General features: G+C 35.8%; 2 protein-coding genes across 8 annotated transcripts in view; both read left to right on the top strand.

Annotated features, from left to right (window-relative positions):
- ehbp1 (EH domain binding protein 1) overlaps nucleotides 1-6130 on the top strand; it is a 409577-nt gene extending 403447 nt beyond the window's left edge. For all 7 annotated transcript variants that reach the window (XM_062059494.1, XM_062059493.1, XM_062059495.1 and 4 more), the window contains 2 exons: nucleotides 5171-5285; nucleotides 5356-6130. In XM_062059494.1, coding sequence (XP_061915478.1) covers nucleotides 5171-5285; nucleotides 5356-5446 — 206 coding nt within the window. In that variant the 3' untranslated portion in view covers nucleotides 5447-6130. The remainder of the gene's footprint in view (nucleotides 1-5170; nucleotides 5286-5355) is intronic.
- A 1519-nt stretch (nucleotides 6131-7649) lies between these two features.
- otx1 (orthodenticle homeobox 1) lies at nucleotides 7650-15432 on the top strand. Its single transcript, XM_062059491.1, has 4 exons — nucleotides 7650-7882; nucleotides 8817-9007; nucleotides 11321-11472; nucleotides 13609-15432. Exons 2-4 carry the CDS (start codon nucleotides 8911-8913, stop codon nucleotides 14359-14361), a joined length of 1002 nt encoding a protein of 333 aa, XP_061915475.1. The 5' UTR covers nucleotides 7650-7882; nucleotides 8817-8910; the 3' UTR covers nucleotides 14362-15432.
- Nucleotides 15433-21973: the final 6541 nt, after the last annotated feature.

The following is a 21973-nucleotide window of genomic DNA, read 5'->3' as shown; positions in this document are numbered from 1 at the left end:
ACAGTATAATACTATATACAATACTGTATGTGTGTATTATATAAATATATGAGAGTATACAGTATACTACTATATACAATACTGTATGTGTGTATTGTATATATATATATATATATATATATATATATATATATATATATATATATATATATGTGAGTATATCAAATATATTAGTGGACGCCTTCTTGACTTTGGGCAAAAGTTAGTGATGAATGTTAGTGGAGGCCACGGCGGGGTGGTTGGGTGGGTGGGTTGTGTCACGGGGATTTGAACCAGCGCATTCTTGTGGCGACTCACATGGTTACCACAGTCCTATGTGAATATTGTCTCTGTGGGGGTGTCTGGTTACCCCGCCTTCCTCGCTCCTGTCCGTCATCTCTTCATTGTTTACCTTCCTAATGAGGGGGGCGGGACTCTGACACGGCTGATTGACAGCTCCCCCCCCCCCACATCCCCCCAGCACACACTGGCTTGTTGCTGACTCTTTTTTTTTTTTTTACACATTCCTGTTTGTTTCTTGTCTTTTTACTTCTCTTCCTGCTGTGGGCGGAGCTTGTCACTGAGCATTGCGGGATGGCTGACGAGTCACGTGACCGCCGAGTCACATGACCCCTGCACACTTTAAGAAGTGACCGTCAGGTGCTAACTTTACGTCGTTTGAGGCACATTTGATCAATAAAATGTTTTAATGAGCGACTAATGACTGCGGTGGCGGATGTCAGCCTGCGCTCTCCTGTGGGCACACCCTCCTCCTCCTGGTGGGGGCGGGGGGGGTCCTACCTGAACCCTGTGGGACCTCTTCCTGTCGAGACCCCGCAGACCCCAGTCAGACATGGGGGGGGGGGGGGGGGGGGGGCACCTGTTAGTTAAGACCGTGTCACATGACCATCTCGTTAGTCATTATGCTGCCCAAATATTCTGTTGGCATCTTTTGAAAAGAACCATCACGTGGTCTTAAAGTCCACTCTGACACTTCCAAGATGGTGAAAAGTTCCAAAAAGCACAATAGAAACTTGTAGAATTCTTCTGTTTCATGTCCTACTTTGTTTATGTTCCATTTCAGCATTCTGAAGTGTCAAACTCCTGTGAAAGCCATCAAATAAAAGTCAAATACAAACCCCGTTTCCATATGAGTTGGGAAATTGTGTTAGTTGTAAATATAAACAGAATACAATGATTTGCAAATCCTTTTCAAGCCATATTCAGTTGAATGTGCTACAGAGACAACATATTTGATGTTCAAACTCATAAACTTTATTTATTTTTTGCAAATAATCATTAACTTTAGAATTTCATGGCTGCAACACGTGCCAAAGTAGTTGGGAAAGGGCATGTTCACCACTGTGTTACATGGCCTTTCCTTTTAACAACACTCAGTAAACGTTTGGGAACTGAGGACACATTTTTGAAGCTTCTCAGGTGGAATTCTTTCCCATTCTTGTTTGATGTACAGCTTAAGTTGTTCAACAGTCCGGGGGTCTCCCTTCTGCTATTTTAGGCTTCATAATGTGCCACACATTTTCAATGGGAGACAGGTCTGGACTACAGGCAGGCCAGTCTAGTACCCGCACTCTTTTACTATGAAGCCACGTTGATGTAACACGTGGCTTGGCATTGTCTTGCTGAAATAAGCAGGGGCGTCCATGGTAACGTTGCTTGGATAGCAACATATGTTGCTCCAAAACCTGTATGTACCTTTCAGCATTAATGGTGCCTTCACAGATGTGTAAGTTACCCATGTCTTGGGCACTAATACACCCCCATACCATCACACATGCTGGCTTTTACACTTTGCACCTATAACAATCCGGATGGTTCTTTTCCTCTTTGGTCCGGAGGACACGACGTCCACAGTTTCCAAAAACAATTTGAAATGTGGACTCGTCAGACCACAGAACACTTTTCCACTTTGTATCAGTCCATCTTAGATGAGCTCAGGCCCAGCGAAGCCGACGGCCTTTCTGGGTGTTGTTGATAAACGGTTTTCGCCTTGCATAGGAGAGTTTTAACTTGCACTTGCAGATGTAGCGACCAACTGTAGTTACTGACAGTGGGTTTCTGAAGTGTTCCTGAGCCCATGTGGTGATATCCTTTACACACTGATGTCGCTTGTTGATGCAGTACAGCCTGAGGGATCGAAGGTCACGGGCTTAGCTGCTTACGTGCAGTGATTTCTCCACATTCTCTGAACCCTTTGATGATATTACAGAGTGTAGATGGTGAAATCCCTAAATTCCTTGCAATAGCTGGTTGAGAAAGGTTTTTCTTAAACTGTTCAATAATTTGCTCACGCATTTGTTAACAAAGTGGTGACCCTCGCCCCATCCTTGTTTGTGAATGACTGAGCATTTCATGGAATCTACTTTTATACCCAATCATGGCACCCACCTGTTCCCAATTAGCCTGTTCACCTGTGGGATGTTCCAAATAAGTGTTTGATGAGCATTCCTCAACTTTATCAGTATTTATTGCCACCTTTCCCAACTTCTTTGTCACGTGTTGCTGGCATCAAATTCTAAAGTTAATGATTATTCGCACAAAAAAAAATGTTTATGAGTTTGAACATCAAATATGTTGTCTTTGTAGCATATTCAACTGAATATGGCTTGAAAATGATTTGCAAATCATTGTATTCCGTTTATATTTACATCTAACACAATTTCCCAATTCATATGGAAACGGAGTTTGTATATCATCGCATCATGCTATTATTTATGATAGCTACATGCTAAATATTTATGATAGCTACGTGCTATTATATAAGATAGTTACATGTTATTATATATGATAACTACATGTAATTATTCATGATAGCTACATGCTATTATTGATGATAGCTGCATGCTCTAATTTTTGATAGCTACATGCTATAATTTATGAAAGCTAAATGCTATCATTTATGATAGCTACACGCTATTATATATGATAGTTACATGCTATGTATGTTAGCTACATGCTAATATTTATGATAGCGACACACTCTTTATGATAAATACGTGCTATTATTGATGATAGCTGTAAGCTATAATTTATGATAGATACACACTATTATTTATAATCGCTACATGCTAATATATATGATAGCTACATGCTAATATATATGACAGCTTCATGCTGATAACGAGTGATGGATCAAACATTACTGAAGTATTGATGAGTTACACAACATTGTGTCCCTCTATGTGTGTGTGTCACTTTAAGAAAAAACATGTGACTGATACAGCTGCTCTAATTGGACGGTATACAGCACCAAATAGTTCAATAGTGTAAGAGTAGAGGAGTGGTTTGTTGGGTATGACATCATTTTGTCTTTTTACCTTCCATGGAAATCAAACAACAACAAAAAAGTAACATTTTCAAGTCTGGGTTCATTTTGACTTCATTGCACCAAATAATATAAATGTTCTTCTTGGACTCCAGTTCATGTTTCATATTCCTGTCTGTGCAGCTCTTTGTTTAAAAGTAACAACAATGAAGTTGAATTCATCTTCAATCCAGCAGATGAGCGTTATGAAACAGCAACACTTTAACAGTGCTGTCAGTACAGTTAGTGAGTGTGCCACACTCTCACTGAGGCATTTACATACCCATCACTACTCATTACCTTAGCATCTGCTCGCCAAAATAATATTGATGAATGATATTAATATTGTCTTGCACTTCTATGGTTATCATCACACTAAAAAAATTTACTTTTTGAAAAACCCATGCTAGTTTTAGCCAAAACACTTTAAGCTTCGTGCTATTTACATTAGCATCGGTTAAAATGTCATTTCCATGTTCATTCGCGAAAACTCCTTTAGCTTTGTGCTAATTACATTAGCATCTGATCACATTTGTAAATGTATGGTATTGATATTGCAGTTGATTATGTTCTTTGTACACTTCTATGGTTATCATCACGCAAAAAATGACTTTTTGAAAGATCCATGCTAGTTTTAGCCAAAACACTTTAAGCTTCATGCTATTTACATTAGCATTGGTTAAAATGTGTGAAATGTAATTCCATTGTACATGTAAAATGACAAATATTCATTTATTTATTGATAATTCTTTGCACACTTCCATGGTAATCGTCACACAAAACCCATGCTAGTCATTAACTAAAACACCTTTAGCTTCATGCTATTTACATTAGCATTGGTTGAAATGTGTAAAATTTCCTTTCATTGTACATGTAAAATGGCAATAAAGATCATTCATTTATTTATTGATAATTCAGTTGAATATAAATATTTGTACACTTCTATGATTATCACACAAAAAACCCATGCTAGTCATTAGCTAAAACACTTTTAGCTTCATGCTATTTACATTAGCATTGGATAAAATGTGTAAAATGCAATTTCATTGTATATGTAAAATGGCAATAAAGATCATTCATTTATTTATTGATAATTCATTTGAATAAATGTAGATGTTCTTTGTACACTTCTATGGTTATCATTGCACAAAAAATTACTTTTTGAAAAATCCATGCTAGTTTTAGCCAAAACGCCGCTATTTGCATTAGCATTGGTTAAAATGTGTGAAATGTAATTCCATTGTACATGTAAAATGACAAATATCATTCATTAATTCATTGATAATTCATTTGATTAAATGTAGATGTTCTTTGCACACTTCCATGGTTATCATCACACAAAACCCATGCTAGTCATTAGCTAAAACACCTTTAGCTTCATGCTATTTACATTAGCATTGGTTAAAATGTGTACAATTTTATTTCATTGTACATGTAAAATGGCAATAAAGATCATTTATTTATTGATAATTCAGTTGAATAAATATAGATGTTCTTTGTACACTTCTAGGGTTATCATCACTCAAAATCCATGCTAGTCATTAGCTAAAACACCTTTAGCTTCATGCTAATTACATTAGCATTGGTTAAAATGTGTAAAATGTAGATTCATTGTACATGTAAAATGGCAATAAATATAATTCATTCATTTATTGATAATTCAGTTGCTTAAATGCAGATGTTCTATGGTTATCATCACACTTCAGTGGTGACAGGCACTTTTAGCGTCGGTCCATTTGAGCGTTTGGCTTTTCCACTCCCGACGTGTGTCGACGAGTCGCTGGCAAGGCCAGGAGAATATTTGCTCCCAATGTCTCGACACGTCAGCCGTGCAAGTGATTGACAGGTGTCCCGCGCTCCTTTCAGACTGGCAGAAGACGGAGGCCCAGAAGAGACGCGAGCAGCTGCTGCTGGACGAGCTGGTCCTGCTGGTCAACAAGCGAGACGCGCTGGTCCGAGACCTGGACGCCCAGGAGAAAGAGTGAGTTGCCCGCGTCCAGCCTCAAGGGGGCGCCGCCGCCGCCCTGACCTTTGACCTTTGACCCCCGCAGGGCCGAGGAGGAGGACGAGCACCTGGAGCGGAGGCTGGAGCAGAACAAAGGCAAGATGGCCAAGAAGGAGGAGAAGTGTGTCCTGCAGTGATGTCACCTTTTTTTTTTCATCGCTGGTACTTCCAACAACTATTTTATTTTTGTTATTATCGTGACAATAAGGAGTTTTAACGCAGAAACAAAACAAGTTCGCTTTCATTTCATTGCCGAGAGAAGTTTTTACATGTCAACAAAAACAAAAAAAACTTTTATTTTGAAATTGTCTCAGCTTGAAAGCAGTTTACCAAAAAAAAAATAATAATAATCTTGTATATTTTCATTACTCAGCTTTTTTTTTCAGGAACAAACAAAGTTAAAAACTATATTATTTATTGTCGTTTAAGCTGCTTGGACGTGAAACTGCCATCACATTTTTGTTCTTTGTTTTGTATTTATTGACTGAACTGTGCTTCCACATTTCCATCAACTCTACGTCTTTTTTCCTTTCTTTTATTTTTATTTTTAATTGTAACTTTATTTATTCCACAATAAAGTCATCAAGTATATTTTCATTTTCACTGCAGCTGTAGCTTCTTTTTTGTTGTTTGAAAACATCAAACACACTTTTACTTGGCTCTGCAAAAGTGTGTTTGTATTTCTAAATCCAAAGCAACACTTTTTTTTTTTTTAAATACAAAAATCTTCGAGCACAATTGTACATTTTTAATTAGGTGAACGAAGCTGCTTTTATTCTGCTCTTTTAGCGACTGCTTTCAAATAAAACACGTTTTTTCCACACTTGAGTCGAGCTGCTTTCTTGCAAACACACTCGGATTAAACGATTAAAAACCTTTCTTTTTGTTTTGTTTTTTTAATCCGACTCCACCTCCTCCGGAGCGTTGCAGCGGCATGCTGGAGGAGGTGAAGCCGCCGAGGAGCCACTGCGCGACGGCCTCGTCCGGCGCTCCTCCCCGTGAGATTACGAGCAAAGATCGTCGTTGAACTTTCACTTGAATTTGTTTTAGTGACGACTAAAAATGATCTTCAACTTTATTTTAATAATCGAATAATGTGTTTATAAGACAAAAAAAACATGCAAATTGCAACTACACTCAAAAATATATTTGAAATTATCCCCCCAAATATTGTGTATTTTTACAAGACGTGCACGCGAGTGAGTCCTACCTGGAAAAAGGCAAAAAAAGCCTGAAGTTTTTCTCCGCGGTGGTTGAAACAAAACGGGCCCACTTTCACTGCTTCTTCCCCTCCATCCTCCTTCGCTCCTGGAGGATGAAAAGGTGAAGGAAGGATGGAAGGAGCAAACTTTCCCTCCTCCTCTCCTGCGGGCCACATAATCCTCTTTTTAGCGGCTCAGCGTTTAAAAAAAAAAATTAAAAAAAAGAGCACAATTTTGGATGAAACAAAATAGTTTTTTAACAAATAAAATTATACTTGGTCGCCCTGTTGTTGAAAACCACAAAAATGTTGTGAAATGTTATATATTTACTAAATAATGTGTCGATTTTTGCATCATTTTCAAGCGGCTTTTATTATTGCAGTAAAAAAAAGTGAATTCTATTACGAAGGTGGATGTGAAATAATATTCATAACGTGGTGTGATGCGGAGTTGGAGGAGCTCTCTTATTCAACTTTACGTCAAATGTAATTCTAAATGGGGATTAGAGCTCATGAATATTCATGAGGCTGGCTGTGCGCGCGCATTAAAAAAATAAACATCACAATGGATTAATTCCATGTTTATTGTTATTTATTTTTTGCATTAAAAAAGACAAGCCTATTTTTGGGGGGGAATTTAAAAAATAAAATAAGCAAAAGTTCGCCACAATTGCGTGTTTTTTAATCGTTAAATCCGCCATTAAAAGCTCACTTTACATATGCTAATTGTCTTTTTTTTCTTCTTCAGCGTCGCCGCGAAAGAAGCCGTTTTAAAGGATTTAGAGAAAGGTTTAAAAAGAAACAATACTGAGGAGAAGGATGGAAATGAGTCACGCATTGTCACGTTTGTATAAATGATTAAAAATAAATATGTTTTAGGGAAGTTATTCCGTAAAAAGCAAATGTGTTTGTTGCTGCACGGCGGACAGAAGGAGGCCAAGCGGAGGAGGAGGAGGGGACGAGAAGGGGGAGGGGGGATTTGAGCTCTCTCATTGGCTGTTCTCGCTGTCCGTCACGGGGGAGCGGGGCTGTGATTGGCTGCTGGAGGCGGGACGGCAGGTGTGAGCGTCTCTTAGAGGCGCGGGGCGGAGAGAAGGTGATCAATCTCTATCGGCCTCCATTAGCTGACGATCACTTTGATTTTGTTTGTCCGCCGGAGGACGACGAGGGCACGCCGGGGAGCTTGGAGAGCTTGGAGAGCCTGGAGAGCTTGGAGAGGCTTGCAGGGCCGACATGTGGACGACTTTGCGGGCCGACCCTCGCTGACTTTTAGGCGGATTTTGTTGCTCGCGCTTGCCGCTGCTGGATGATTGTTGGCTTTATTTGCTTTTCCTGCAGCTTTCTGGACCCAAACAGGCGACAAGAAAACAAGGTAAACTTTTGACTCTTTTCTACTTTGTTGCCGTCGTTTTGACTTTAAAAAAAGAAAGAAATATAGTTGTCTTGGCTAAAGAGGCCATTAACTTTGGTTTGTCAGCTGATCAGCAAATGTTGTCATGTAAATGAGACTTGGCTTCATTTGCACAGAGAAGTCTTCTTTTCACTGCAATACACGTTTGGCTCTTTGTCGAACCATCCTGCTCCTGATAAGCAGCACAAAATTGATATTAAAGTCAGCTAAATGGTTATTTAAAAAAAGCTGTGGAGAATGTCTTTTTTTTTTTTTAATCAAATAGTTTATTTTGTTGAACGCTTAAAAAAAAGATACTACCTCAAATTAAATACCAATATTTTTGTCTGCTTAATTCTCCCAAATTAGACCGTAAAATGTCGCACAAACAAGTTGAAATTAATTAAGCAATTATTTTGTTTTTTCTTCTTAAGTATTTGAAATAAAATTGTGTTTTTTAGTTATCTGTGAAAATGTTGAAATGTCTCATTAAAATGAGGCCTGAGTGGAACCTGAGCAAAATATGATTTGCGTAATTAGAATAAAAAAGTTAAGTTTGAGCAATAAAACACGTTTTTTTTTAAAGTATAATAACACCACTAGATTTGTATTACTTTAAATGTGTTTTTCCCTTTTTAATTGTCAAACCCAAATTGAATAACACATCTTCAAATGCTTTAGAACTTGTATGATTGTATTGAACAGAATAGGTCCACTTTATAATAGTATTACATCATATATTACATAATAGTGGAGTGTTTTGTTCCAAGTTTGAACTTGCAGTCACACTTTATTTATTTTTTTTAATCGAATATTAGAAATGGTTTTAAAAAAAAAGTGAATATGAAGTCATGTTGGTAAAAGTTTGATTGATGGTAAAAAGTGTGACTTTGTTGTGTTTGGTGGCGGGCTGCAGTGAGCCGGTGGGTGCCGCCTGTCCCGCCAAGCTGCAGCATCGCGGGAGAGCGAGCCACTGGCCTGAGCTGGGCGGCGCAGTGAGCGCCTGTAGCATGATGTCCTACCTCAAGCAGCCCCCCTACGGCGTCAACGGCCTGGGGCTCAGCGGCGCCGCCATGGACCTGCTGCACCCCTCTGTGGGATACCCAGGTAACGATTATCATCATCATTATTATTATTATTATCCTCATGTGTCATGTCTTTATTTTTTCGGACTACAATGTGCAATAATTATATATATATATATATATATATATTGTATATGCATATGTATGGATATGTATGGATATGTGCATGTGTGTGGATGTATACATATATAGATGCATATCTTCTTTTTTTACTATTTATATTACTAAATTATTGTGTACGCACCTTAGGGGATCTGCTCCAATTTCGTTGTTCTTTGAACATGTTCACTGTAATAATGACAATAAAACTTTATTGCATTCTATTATTGTTATTATTATTAGCATCATCATAAAACTCCAAACACTTAATTGTGTCCGTTTGAATGATCTTTCATTGTTTTGGGGCCCTGCTCGTTCACCTCCACATAAACATCCAGCCATTTTCTACTGCTTATTCCCTTCGGATACATCTTTTATTTTTGCTCTGTTAAGTATTGTATTTGTAAAACCTAACTTAAAATAGGCCCAACCTCGGTGTGGATTGTGTTGCCAATTGTCTGAATGAATTATTTATTTTTGAATTTTTCATCAAGGTAACATCAATGTTTGATTATGCACAATTTTTTAAAACTGTAGTTCTCGGCCTTTAGAACGATTTAACTGTATGAAATATTTCGTAAAATGTACTAAAGTGTTTGGATTAATGTTACTGAAACATCTTCATGTAATAATCTAAAATCCTTATTTTTCTGTCTAAAACATAACTATTTATTTTTATATAGCATTGGCATTAAAATTTGTTTCTTTAAAATTTCGTTTTTTTTTTTAACTTGTTTGAAAATGTTCTGCAGAGGATAAAAACACTAAAGATTAATAACTCGATGAGTTAAATCCAAGTGAAATTAGCTTTGTTGGGAGGTTCTTAACAAAACTTTAAAAACATTTATCAAGTCATGAATTCTAACTTTAAAAAAATTAGGTTTTGAAAACCAGTATTTTTAATATATACTGTACAAAAGTACGGACAAAATACTCTTTTTTTCTAATACAAACCAACAATTGAACAATTAACATCTTTAATAAACAAACCATATCAAGTCAAATAAAAGTACAAATAATGCAGACAATACAAATATTTTTATGAAGTTGATCATGTTTGACGGCAGAAAAAAAATTCAATTTTAGCCTTTTTAAAAAAAAAAAAAACAATATATGAAAGTCTTTTTCCAAATATTCACCAGGTTGAGCAATCATCATCCTAACAAATAAATGTTACAAAAGTAAAGAGACAATACAAATGGATTGTATATTTTATTTTTTTATATTTTAAACAAAAAAACAAAACATTTTTTAAACATTTATATGCCCATACAACACTTAGAACCTTTAGCATATCAGTATGTGGAATTAAATTATGGAATGGATTAAGTAAAAAAGTTAGAAATTGTACTCATATGATCCAGTTTAAGAGGTTGTTCAAAATAATAGTGCTTACAAAGTACAAAGAAGAATTATGAGAAATACTTTCAACCTTATTGAAAATAAGATATTCTTTATCTCAGTATGTTAATAATGACTGAATTAATTAATTACATATTACAAAACTGTTGTGTATACTAATTCACAGATGTTATTTTATTATATAAAAAGTTCAGTAAACGATTCTATATATTTGTAAACGCTCTGAAGTGGGGAAAGGGGTAGGATTAAATAAGCTTTGCTTCTTCCTACTCCTTTTCGGGCATGATGTAAAATGAAATGATATGAAATTGTGTGATGTATTAAGCTGTAAGTGTGTTCATGTTCGAAATAAACTAAAGAAAGAAAGAAGCAATTGGGCTTATCTAAAACAACTTAAATTCCTCCACTAAAGACTATAATTGAAGGGGTTTTCTATTTAACATGTATTTTGTTAATTTTAAATCATTAGTCCAATGGGAGAATTTAGGTTTTAGTTTAATTGACTTTTACGAATGATACAAACTATTAATAATCATTTATAGTTTACTATCTTTCATAAATATTGCAAGTCTAATCTTTTCTATAGTGTCATTGTCTTTCTGCCACCCGCTGATCTCCTCCCTAAATAAATACATGTAGACAAATGTTCCACAAATAAATTATATATATTTCTATAGAATAACAATTGTCAAGCATATTGTTACATTTTTGTTTCATCCATATTTGTAGTTCGTATTTGTAGTTTATCCATTCAAGCACGGTGGTCCTCGGCACTGCCTGATTTATTTAAAAAAACTAATAAAAAAAAGAGGTATATTTAAAAGTGAGGTTATTTATGGCGGTATTTAAAATGTCGTCCGTGTTCCACCCCCAGCGACGCCCAGGAAGCAGCGGCGGGAGAGGACCACGTTCACCCGCTCCCAGCTGGACGTGCTGGAGGCTCTGTTCGCCAAGACCCGCTACCCCGACATCTTCATGCGAGAGGAGGTGGCGCTCAAAATCAACCTGCCGGAGTCCAGAGTTCAGGTCCGCACTTTCGCCAAACACACTTTGTCACTTAATGGCCATTTCTAAATGTTTCCTATAAAAATGCACCAGGACGTTAACTTACACTCTGTAATGTTGTGATGTTTCTACACACCCCAGCGGGACATTAAGGGCCATAAATAATGAATAGATAACATCGACTTGCCGCTCCATTTTGACTAGCAAAGTGCTTCTAGCTAATAGGCTAATTAATTTACATAACGTACTTAATCTTTGGTTAATTTACTAGCACTTTGGTGGTGCTTTATTACTTTATGAGCGTTTTGAGCACATTTTAGTGCTCATTTATGACGAGCGTTTCCTCGGTTCTGTTCAGTTTTTTTTTTAAACTTAACAAATTGTTTGGCGCCGCCATTTTGAAGGAACACAAAAGTGCGTCGTCACGGTAAAAACTGAGATAATGTCCACATTTAAAATCAATCTGTAAACTTACCTGCATGATGACTCGGCACTTATTTCTCCATTTACATCAAATTTCAGCTCCTGCTTTGCTAAATAAACATTTAAAAATGTATTAGTCACTGGGATTTAATTATTGTGTATAAATGATATTCCTGTTTTTTGAGGACCCCCAAGTAGGCAGGGCACATAAATGCCGGTTAAGAAAATACAATTATACTTTCATGTGAAATTATACATTTTCCATGTAATGTAATATTGTGATTAGTATTTGATAAAAACGAACTTTACCAAAATATAACATTGTCTTTTAACTAATTGGACAGTGCTAAAGTTAATGACGTCACTTTCAAAGTTACAATCGATGGTTGCGTTCAAGCGCGGTGGGTATTTCTCAATGTTTGGGGTTGTTTTCCTTGCACGGTTTAATTTTCAAACATTCCAGAGTACAGTGAAGCAGGAATAGGAAACCCAAGAAAATACAATTATACTTTCATGTTTCCATGTAATGTAATATTGTGATTAGTATTTGATAAAAACGAACTTTACCAAAATACTAATTGGACAGTGCTAAAGTTAATGACATCACTTTCAAAGTTACAATCGATGGTAGCGTTCAAGTGCGGTGGGTATTTCTCAATGTTTGGGGTTGTTTTCCTTGCACGGTTTAATTTTCAGTGAAGCAGGAATAGGAAACCCAAGAAAATACAATTATACTTTCATGTTTTCATGTAATGTAATATTGTGATTAGTATTTGACAAAACGAACTTTACTAAAATATAACATTTTCTTTTAACTAATTGGACAGTGCTAAAGTTAATGACATCACTTTCAAAGTTACAATCGATGGTTGCGTTCAAGTGCGGTGGGTATTTCTCAATGTTGGGGTTGTTTTCCTTGCACGGCTTAATTTTCAAACATTCCAGAGTACAGTGAAGCTGGAATAGGAAACCCAAGAAAATACAATTATACTTTCGTGTGAAATTATACATTTTCCATGTAATGTAATATTGTGATTAGTATTTGATAAAAACGAACTTTACCAAAATATAACATTGTCTTTTAACTAATTGGACAATGCTAAAGTTAATGACATCGCTTTCAAAGTTACAATCGATGGTTGCGTTCAAGTGCGGTGGGTATTTCTCAATGTTTGGGGTTGTTTTCCTTGCACGGTTTAATTCTCAGTGAAGCAGGAATAGGAAACCCAAGAAATTACAATTATACTTTCATGTTTTCATGTAATGTAATATTGTGATTAGTATTTGACAAAACGAACTTTACTAAAATATAACATTTTCTTTTAACTAATTGGACAGTGCTAAAGTTAATGACATCACTTTCAAAGTTACAATCGATGGTTGCGTTCAAGTGCGGTGGGTATTTCTCAATGTTGGGGTTGTTTTCCTTGCACGGTTTAATTTTCAAACATTCCAGAGTACAGTAAAGCAGGAATAGGAAACCCAATTGGAGTTTGTGTGTGAAACAAAACGCTGTGGCCGATGCGAGCGCCTCTGTGTTCTAGAATGATCTCAGTGTGCGCTGAAAGCCAATAGCTTGTTATCTTGGAGACTGAAATTGGAGCCCTGGCGAGTGGAGGGTTGGGGGGGAATGACCGTGATGGCTAATAACCTCTTATTTTCCTTACAATGCGGTCCCAGCGCGGCGAGCAGGAAGTGTTGAGGTGTTGTGCTAACGTCTGGCGTGTTCTTCAGGTGTGGTTCAAGAACCGCAGGGCCAAGTGTCGCCAGCAGCAGCAGAGCGGCGGAAGCGCCAAAGCCCGGCCGCCCAAGAAGAAGTCGTCTCCGGCGCGCGAGAGCACAGGTTCCGAGAGCAGCGGTCAGTTCACGCCGCCCGCCGTCTCCAGCACGGGCTCGTCGTCGTCTTCGTCCTCGTCCGCCAACCACGCGGGCCCGCCGGCGGCGCTCGGCAGCACGTCCACTTCCATCGGTACAGTGTCGTCCATCTGGAGCCCCGCCATCTCCCCCGGGAACGCGCCCGCTCCCGCCGCGGCACCGCTCCCCGAGCCCGGCCCGCCCTCCAACGCCTCGTGCATGCAGCGCTCCATGTCGGGCTCGGCGGCCGCCGCCACCTCCTACCCCATGTCGTACAACCAGACGCCGCCGGGCTACGGACAGGGCTACCCCGCCCCCTCCGGCTCCTACTTTGGCGGCGTGGACTGCGGCTCCTACCTGGCGCCCATGCACTCCCACCACCACCCTCACCAGCTCAGCCCCATGACAGCGTCGTCCATGTCGGGTCACCCTCACCACCACCTCAGCCAGTCTTCGGGCCACCATCACCACCACCACCATCAGGCGTACGGCGGCTCCGGCCTGGGCTTCAACTCCTCCGACTGCCTGGATTATAAAGAGCAGACAGCCGCCTCGTCGTGGAAGCTCAACTTTAACGCCACGGACTGCTTGGACTACAAAGACCAGACCTCCTGGAGGTTCCAAGTCTTATGATCGGCCTTTTGTTTTTTCCTACACTCTCTGCCTCCCCTCCTCTGGTGTTCCCACCTTAGCTCCTCTTCTAAAGACCACAAGACAGGATGCTCCCACCTCTTCTCTGACAAAATAGAAATGAAAGATTTTCAGAGATTTTCTTTTCTAAATGTCAAATATTGATTTTAAACAGCCCCCTCCCCCCTCTCGTGACCACCAGCTCTCTGGACAGGAGAAATATTTGACCTCCAATCAAACCCCGTGTACAGTTTTTATTTGGCAAATGTGTTATTTTAGACGCAAGAAGATTTTTAGTCAGCGCCCGGGGCGAGCAGCTGAAATGTGTAAATATGTATTTGGGTCAGTTCCAGTGACCACCTTTTAGTTGGCGTTTTAATACCACTTTTGGAGGGGGGAGGGGGACAAATGTATGTAAATCTCTCCAAAGAATTCAAATTGGCCAACTTTTTCTATCCGATGTTTGACTACGAGAGGAAAGATGTTGGAGCAAAAACCTCCCAAATTAATTAGTTTCCCGGATGATCTAAAAATGACTTATGGAATTGTTCTGCTAGCTTCTCGTGATGTTTAAACACAGCACTTGGCTTCACGGTTTTATTGTGTTGGAATAACGCCGGTGAGATGTTGAATGTATGCTAAAGGCGACCATGACCCTCACTTCCATGTTCATCCAATAAAGATCCCTTCAGTCACATCTTCTGTCCCGCGCTTGTCAAACTCACTTTTCTTTACGAGCTTGTTTGTTTTGCACCGCCAATTCCAACATGCAAATTGTACACAAGGAAGCTGTGGCATTAACCCCCCCCCCCCCCCCCCCCTGCTTGGAGCTCATTTGATCGAGGCGTCATTGAACGCAGCGTGGAAAAAAAACTACCAAAAATAACCTGCAGGAATTTCACAGTTGCTGATGCACTAATTACGTAGGTGGGGCAGGTTAGGGGGGGTCGTGAGCCTGCGAGCCACATACACACTGATATAAAAAGGAGGAAGCAAAAACAATTTAACTTAATTGCTGTAATTAACACTTGCAGACAAACAGCTAATGTGTTTTTATACTTTATAAACTGATGTAACCAAATTACTCTAATGTGATTTTCGATTTTACGCTTCAATGATTTGATATTTTATTTCCAAATGGGCCTCAAGAGTTGAGAACAAGAACATTGTTTCAATAAGAACACTTTAAGATAGTACACAACTTCCAGTTCAAATCCACTTCCAAGTCATGATCCATCAGCTGATTGAAACAAGGTGTTCTCCATGGGCGTGTATATAAAGAAATAAATGATACCAAATGATGCTTGTTATATGACCAGCACATTTGGAAAAGTATGGTAATATAAATTTAAAAAGTGAAATGAAAATAAGGACGATTTGGGTTATTTGCAATGAGACGTCATGCTGACTACAGCTCTCAATAAGTTCATATATACATAACATATTGACTATTATAGCAATATATTATAGCATAAAATATGTTATATAATATATATGAATATTGTACCACAAAATATAGCATACAATATTAAATACATCTAACATTATATGGTAAAACATCTTAACATGTTATAGCACAGCATAAAATATATGTCAGATATATCTAATGTTTTATATTACAGCATAATCTGAATATATCCAATGTTAAATATTATAGTGTGAAATGTTAAATACACGTAACAGCATAAAATATATCTTAGCAAGTTACATTATGGCATAAAATATATCTAAGCATGTTGTATATTATGGCATAAAATATGTTTAATATATCTAACATGTTACACATTATAGCATAATATATATTACATCTAACATGCTATATATTAAGGCATAACATTTTAAATATATCTAACATGTTATATATTATAGCATTAAATATATTTAATACATCTAACAGGCTATAAATTATAGCATACCATTTTAAATATATCTAACATGTTATACATCATAACATAAAACAGGTTATTTATTCTAGCATAAAATATGTTAAATATACCAAACATTAAATATTATAGCATAGAATATGTTAAATATATCTAACATATTATAGAATAAAATGTTCTATAAACCTAGCATGCTATATATTATAGCATAAATTATGTTAAACGTAACATATAGCATACCATTTTTTATATATACCCAAAATGCTATATATTATCATATGAACATGTTAGATATACCTAACCTGATGTATATTATCATATAAACATGTTAAATAGACCTAACATGCTATATATTATATAAACAAACATGATATATATTATCATATAAACATGTTAAATAGACCTAACATGCTATATATTATATAAACAAACATACTATGTATTATATATACATGTTAAATAGACCTAACATATTATATAAACATTTTAAATAGACCTAACAAGCTATATATCATAGCATAAAATGTTAAATATATCTAACATGTTATATATATTATAGCGTAAAATATGTTGAATACATCTAACAATAAATATTGTAGCATAGAATATGTTAAATATATCTAACATTATAGGATAAAATACGTTATAAATACCTAACATGCTTTATTTTATAGATATTTATTTATCTAATACATTATTGTAAAAATATGTTATATATACCTAGCATACTATATATTATCATATAAAACCTGCTAAATATACATAACGTGCTATTGCTTTGTTATCCTGCACTACCATGAGCTAATGCAACGAAATTTCGTTCTTATCTGTACTGTAAAGTTCAAATTTGAATGACAATAAAAAGGAAGTCTAAGTCTAAATATATTATCATACAAAATGTTAAATATACATAACATGCTATATATCATATAAATTCTCTCTCTCTCTCTATCTCTATCTCTCTCTCTCTATATATATATATATATATGTATATATATATATATATATATATATATATATATATATATATATATACATATATATATATATAATCATATAAAATATGGTAAATATACATAAAATGCTATATATTATACAAAACATGTTAAATATGCATATGTTATGTACATTTTACATGTATATAATAATACATAACATGCTATATTTTATCATTTAAAATATACATAACATGATATATATTATCATATAAAACATAATAAATATACATAGCATACTATATATTATCATATAAAACATTAAATAGACATAACATGCTATATATTATATAACATGTTAAATATACATAACATGCTATATATTATCATATAAAACATGTTAAATATACAGAAAATGCTATGCATTATATAAAACATGTTAAATATACATGTTATATATTATTTAAAATATACATAACATGCTATATATTATCATATAAAACATGTTAAATATACATAACACGCTATATATTGCAGCATAAAATATGTGAAATATAGCATACAAAATGTATATACATCTAACATGATTATATATGTATATGTATATATATATATATATATATATATATATATATATATATATATATATATATATATTAAAGCATACAATATGTAAAATATATCTAACATATGTAATACTGTGTATACCTAAGTTATAAATCACAGCATAAAATATGTTCAAATGTTTAACAGTTAGTTGTTAGTAAAATGACTTTAAATGCTGAGATAGGTAATAACAAAAAAATACAAATTGAGTATTCTAAATTAAAGAGGACGCTTTTTATATTTTAGCATTGGCATGAAATATTCTTTAAAATTGTTAACACTTTTTTTTGCAGAGGTTGAAAGAAACTAAACATTTAGAAATCAATGAATTGAATCGGATTTAAATTAGCTTAGTTAGAAAGTTTGAAATGTTCACAGCAAAACTGTAAACCTATTTGTTTAAATTTAATCAAGAATACTAACTTTTATTCAAAAATATTAAAGTAGATAAAATAGAATTTTATTAAATATACTGTACAAATGTGATATTGAATCACCGAATGTAAAGCATTTGAAGTAATCAGACATATTTATAGCAAGGTGAAAATGTATTGAAAAGCAATTAAACATAAAACTATGTTAATAGCAAGTATATACTGTAAACATAAATGTACAAGAATATAGTTGACCTTTTGACACTTGGTTGACCTTTGTCCAGGAAGTCAACTGGACTTTGTCATCTCAATCGGAGGATGACAGAAAAAAAAGCGGACAAAGAGAACTTTTTCGAGGACGATATGATCCTGCAAGAATGTCAACAAACTGTACTGATATTTTTACGAGAGTTATTTTACCTTTTGAATGTACACAATCTGATAACATCAGCAAAAGAGGATGCTGCAGTGTTTCTAATACAAGACGTGTTCACCATTAAAAGGACATTTCTGCTTGATGTGGAGTATTGACATGAAAGATGTGCTAATAAAGTCATTTGCAGCTGCATTTCTCACCAACACTTCCCGAGACGGTCAAAAGTCGTTTTACCTTTTAGCCCGAGGACAAGAAGCTGCCTGATAATTGTTCTCACCTGATCATTGTTCTCACCTGATAATTGTTCACACCTCGGCGTTGTTCGTCAAAGGCCACGCCCTCCCTCGTTACGCAAACACACAACTCGGCTTCCGTCCAACAAGCGTCAACTTTAAACAGGTTGGACTTGGAAAATATGCACAAAAAAATGACATCCGAATAATCACCTGACTCATCATTGTTTGATTAAATGTCCAAACAAGTTGAAACTAATAGATGTTTGAATAAAAGATTAAAAAGGGGGAAAAATAATATTGAGTAATTAATATTGACAATTGTTACCACTTGACACACACTATAGATATATACTTGACACACACTACAGCAGGGGTCACCAACGTGGTGCCCGCGGGCACCAGGTAGCCCGTAAGGACCAGATGAGTAGCCCGCTGGCCTGTTCTAAAAATAGCTCAAATAGCAGCACTTACCAGTGAGCTGCCTCTATTTTTGGAATTTTATTTATTTACTAGCAAGCTGGTCTCGCTTTGGCCGACATTTTTAATTCTAAGAGAGACAAAACTCAAATAGAATTTGAAAATCCAAGAAAATATTTTAAAGACTTGGTCTTCACTTGTTTAAATAAATGCATTAATTTTTTTACTTTGCTTCTTATAACTTTCAGATAGACAATTTTAGAGAAAAAATACAACCTTAAAAATGATTTTAGGATTTTTAAACACATATACCTTTTAAATTCCTTCCTCTTGTTTCCTGACAATTTAAATCAATGTTCAAGTATTTTTGTTTTTTTTTATTGTAAAGAATATTAAATACATTTTAATTTAATTCTTCATTTTAGCTTCTGTTTTTTCGACGAAGAATATTTGTGAAATATTTCTTCAAACTTATTATGATTAAAATTCAAAAAAATTATTCCGGCAAATCTAGAAAATCTGTAGAATCAAATTTAAATCTTATTTCAAAGTATTTTGAATGTTTTTTAAAATTTTTGTTCTGGAAAATCTAGAAGAAATAATGATTTGTCTTTGTTAGAAATATAGCTTGGTCCAATTTGTTATTTATTCTAACAAAGTGCAGATTGGATTTTAACCTATTTAAAACATGTCATCAAAATTCTAAAATTAATCTTAATCAGGAAAAATTACTAATGATGTTCCATAAATTATTTTTTTAATTTTTTCAAAAAGATTCGAATTAGCTAGTTTTTCTGTTCTTTTTTTCGGTTGAATTTTGAATTTTAAAGAGTCGAAATTGAAGATAAACTATGTTTCAAAATTTAATTGTCATTTTTTTCATGTTTGCTCCTCTTTTAAACCGTTCAATTAAGTGTAAATGTCATTAATTATTAATAATAACGTAGAGTTAAAGGTAAATTGAGCAAATTGGCTATTTCTGGCAATTTTTTTTAAGTGTGTATCAAACTGGTAGCCCTTCGCATTAATCAGTACCCAAGAAGTAGCTCTTGGTTTCAAAAAGGTTGGTGACCCCTGCACTACAGTATACATATATACTTGACACGCACTATAGGTATATACTTGACACACACACTAGATATATACAAAACCCAAAACCAGTGAAGTTGGCACGTTGTGTAAATGGTAAATAAAAAGAGAATACAACAAATCCCTTTCAACCTATATTCAATTGAATAGACTGCAAAGACAAGATACTTAACGTTCAAACTTTGTTATGTTTTGCAAATATTAGCTCATTCGGCGTTGGATGCCTGCGACATATTTCAAAAAAGATGGCACAAGTGGCAAAAAAGACTGAGGAAGTTGAGTAACTCTCATCAAACACTTATTTGGAACATCCCACAGGTGAACAGGCAAATTGGGAACAGGTGGGTGCCATGATTGGGTATAAAAGCAGCTTCCATGAAATGCTCAGTCATTCACAAACAAGGGTCACCACGTTGTCAACAAATGCGTGAGCAAATTGTCCAACAGTTTAAGAACAACTTTACTCAACCAGCTATTGCAAGGATTTTACGGATTTCCCCATCTAAGAATCTGGAGAAATCACTGCACGTAAGCGGCAAGGCCGAAAACCAACATTGAATGCCCGTGATCTTTGATCCCTCAAAACCGACGTCAGTGTGTAAAGGATATCACCACACAGGCTTAAGAACACTTAAGAAAACCACTGTCAGTAACTACAGCTACTATGCAAAGTGAAAGCCATTTATCAACAACACCCAGAAACGCTGGGCCCGAGCTCATCTAAGATGGACTGATGCACAGTGGAAAAGTGTTCAGTGGTCCGACGAGTCCACATTTCAAATGGTTTTTGGAAACTGTGGACGTCGTGTCCTCCGGACCAAAGAGGAAAAGAACCATGCGGACTGTTCTAGGCGCAAAGTTGAAAAGCCAGCATGTGTGATGGTATGGGGGTGTAGTAGTGCCCAAGACATGGGTAACTTACACATCTGTGAAGGCGCCATTAATGCTGAAAGGTACATACAGGTTTTGGAGCAACATATGTTGCCATCCGAGCAACGTTACCATGGACGCCCCTGCTTATTTCAGCAAGACAATGCCAAGCCACGTGTTACATCAACGTGGCTTCATAGTAAAAGAGTGCGGGTACTAGACTGGCCTGCTTGTAGTCCAGACCTGTCTCCCATTGAAAATGTGTGGCGCATTATGAAGCCTAAAATACCACAACGGAGACCCCCGGACTGTTGAACAACTTAAGCTGTACATCAAGCAAGAATGGCAAATAATTCCACCTGAGAAGCTTCAAAAATTGGTCTAATCAGTTCCCAAACGTTTACTGAGTGTTATTAAAAGGAAAGGCCATGCAACACAGTGGTAAAAATGCCCCTGTGCCAACTTTTTTGCAATGTGTTGCTGCCATTAAGTTTTAAGTTAATGATTATTTACCAAAAAAAAATAAAGTTTCTCTGTTCGAACATTAAATATATTGTCTTTGCAGTCTATTCAATTGAATATAAGTTGAAAAGGATTTTCCAATCATTGTATTTTTATTTACCATTTACATAACGTGCCAACTTCACTGGTTTTGTATGTACTTGACACACACTATAGATATATACACCACACACTATAGATATATACACCACACACTATTGATGACACTGCTTGACACACACTATATATATATATATATATATATATATATATATATATATATATATATATATATATATATATATATATATATATATATATATATATA

Source organism: Entelurus aequoreus, linkage group LG09 (assembly GCF_033978785.1).
Source record: "Entelurus aequoreus isolate RoL-2023_Sb linkage group LG09, RoL_Eaeq_v1.1, whole genome shotgun sequence".
Classification (NCBI taxonomy): domain Eukaryota; kingdom Metazoa; phylum Chordata; class Actinopteri; order Syngnathiformes; family Syngnathidae; genus Entelurus; species Entelurus aequoreus.
This window is presented reverse-complemented; position numbering and strand designations above follow the sequence as displayed.

What these genes read in the sequence shown, in the direction of transcription:
- otx1 (XM_062059491.1), top strand. Translation starts at nt 8,911, where the DNA reads ATGATGTCCTACCTCAAGCAGCCCCCCTACGGCGTCAACGGCCTGGGG. An exon ending in CCCCTCTGTGGGATACCCAG is followed by an intron (nt 9,008 to 11,320) that starts GTAACGATTATC and finishes TTCCACCCCCAG; the next exon opens with CGACGCCCAGGAAGCAGCGG. An exon ending in TGCCGGAGTCCAGAGTTCAG is followed by an intron (nt 11,473 to 13,608) that starts GTCCGCACTTTC and finishes CGTGTTCTTCAG; the next exon opens with GTGTGGTTCAAGAACCGCAG.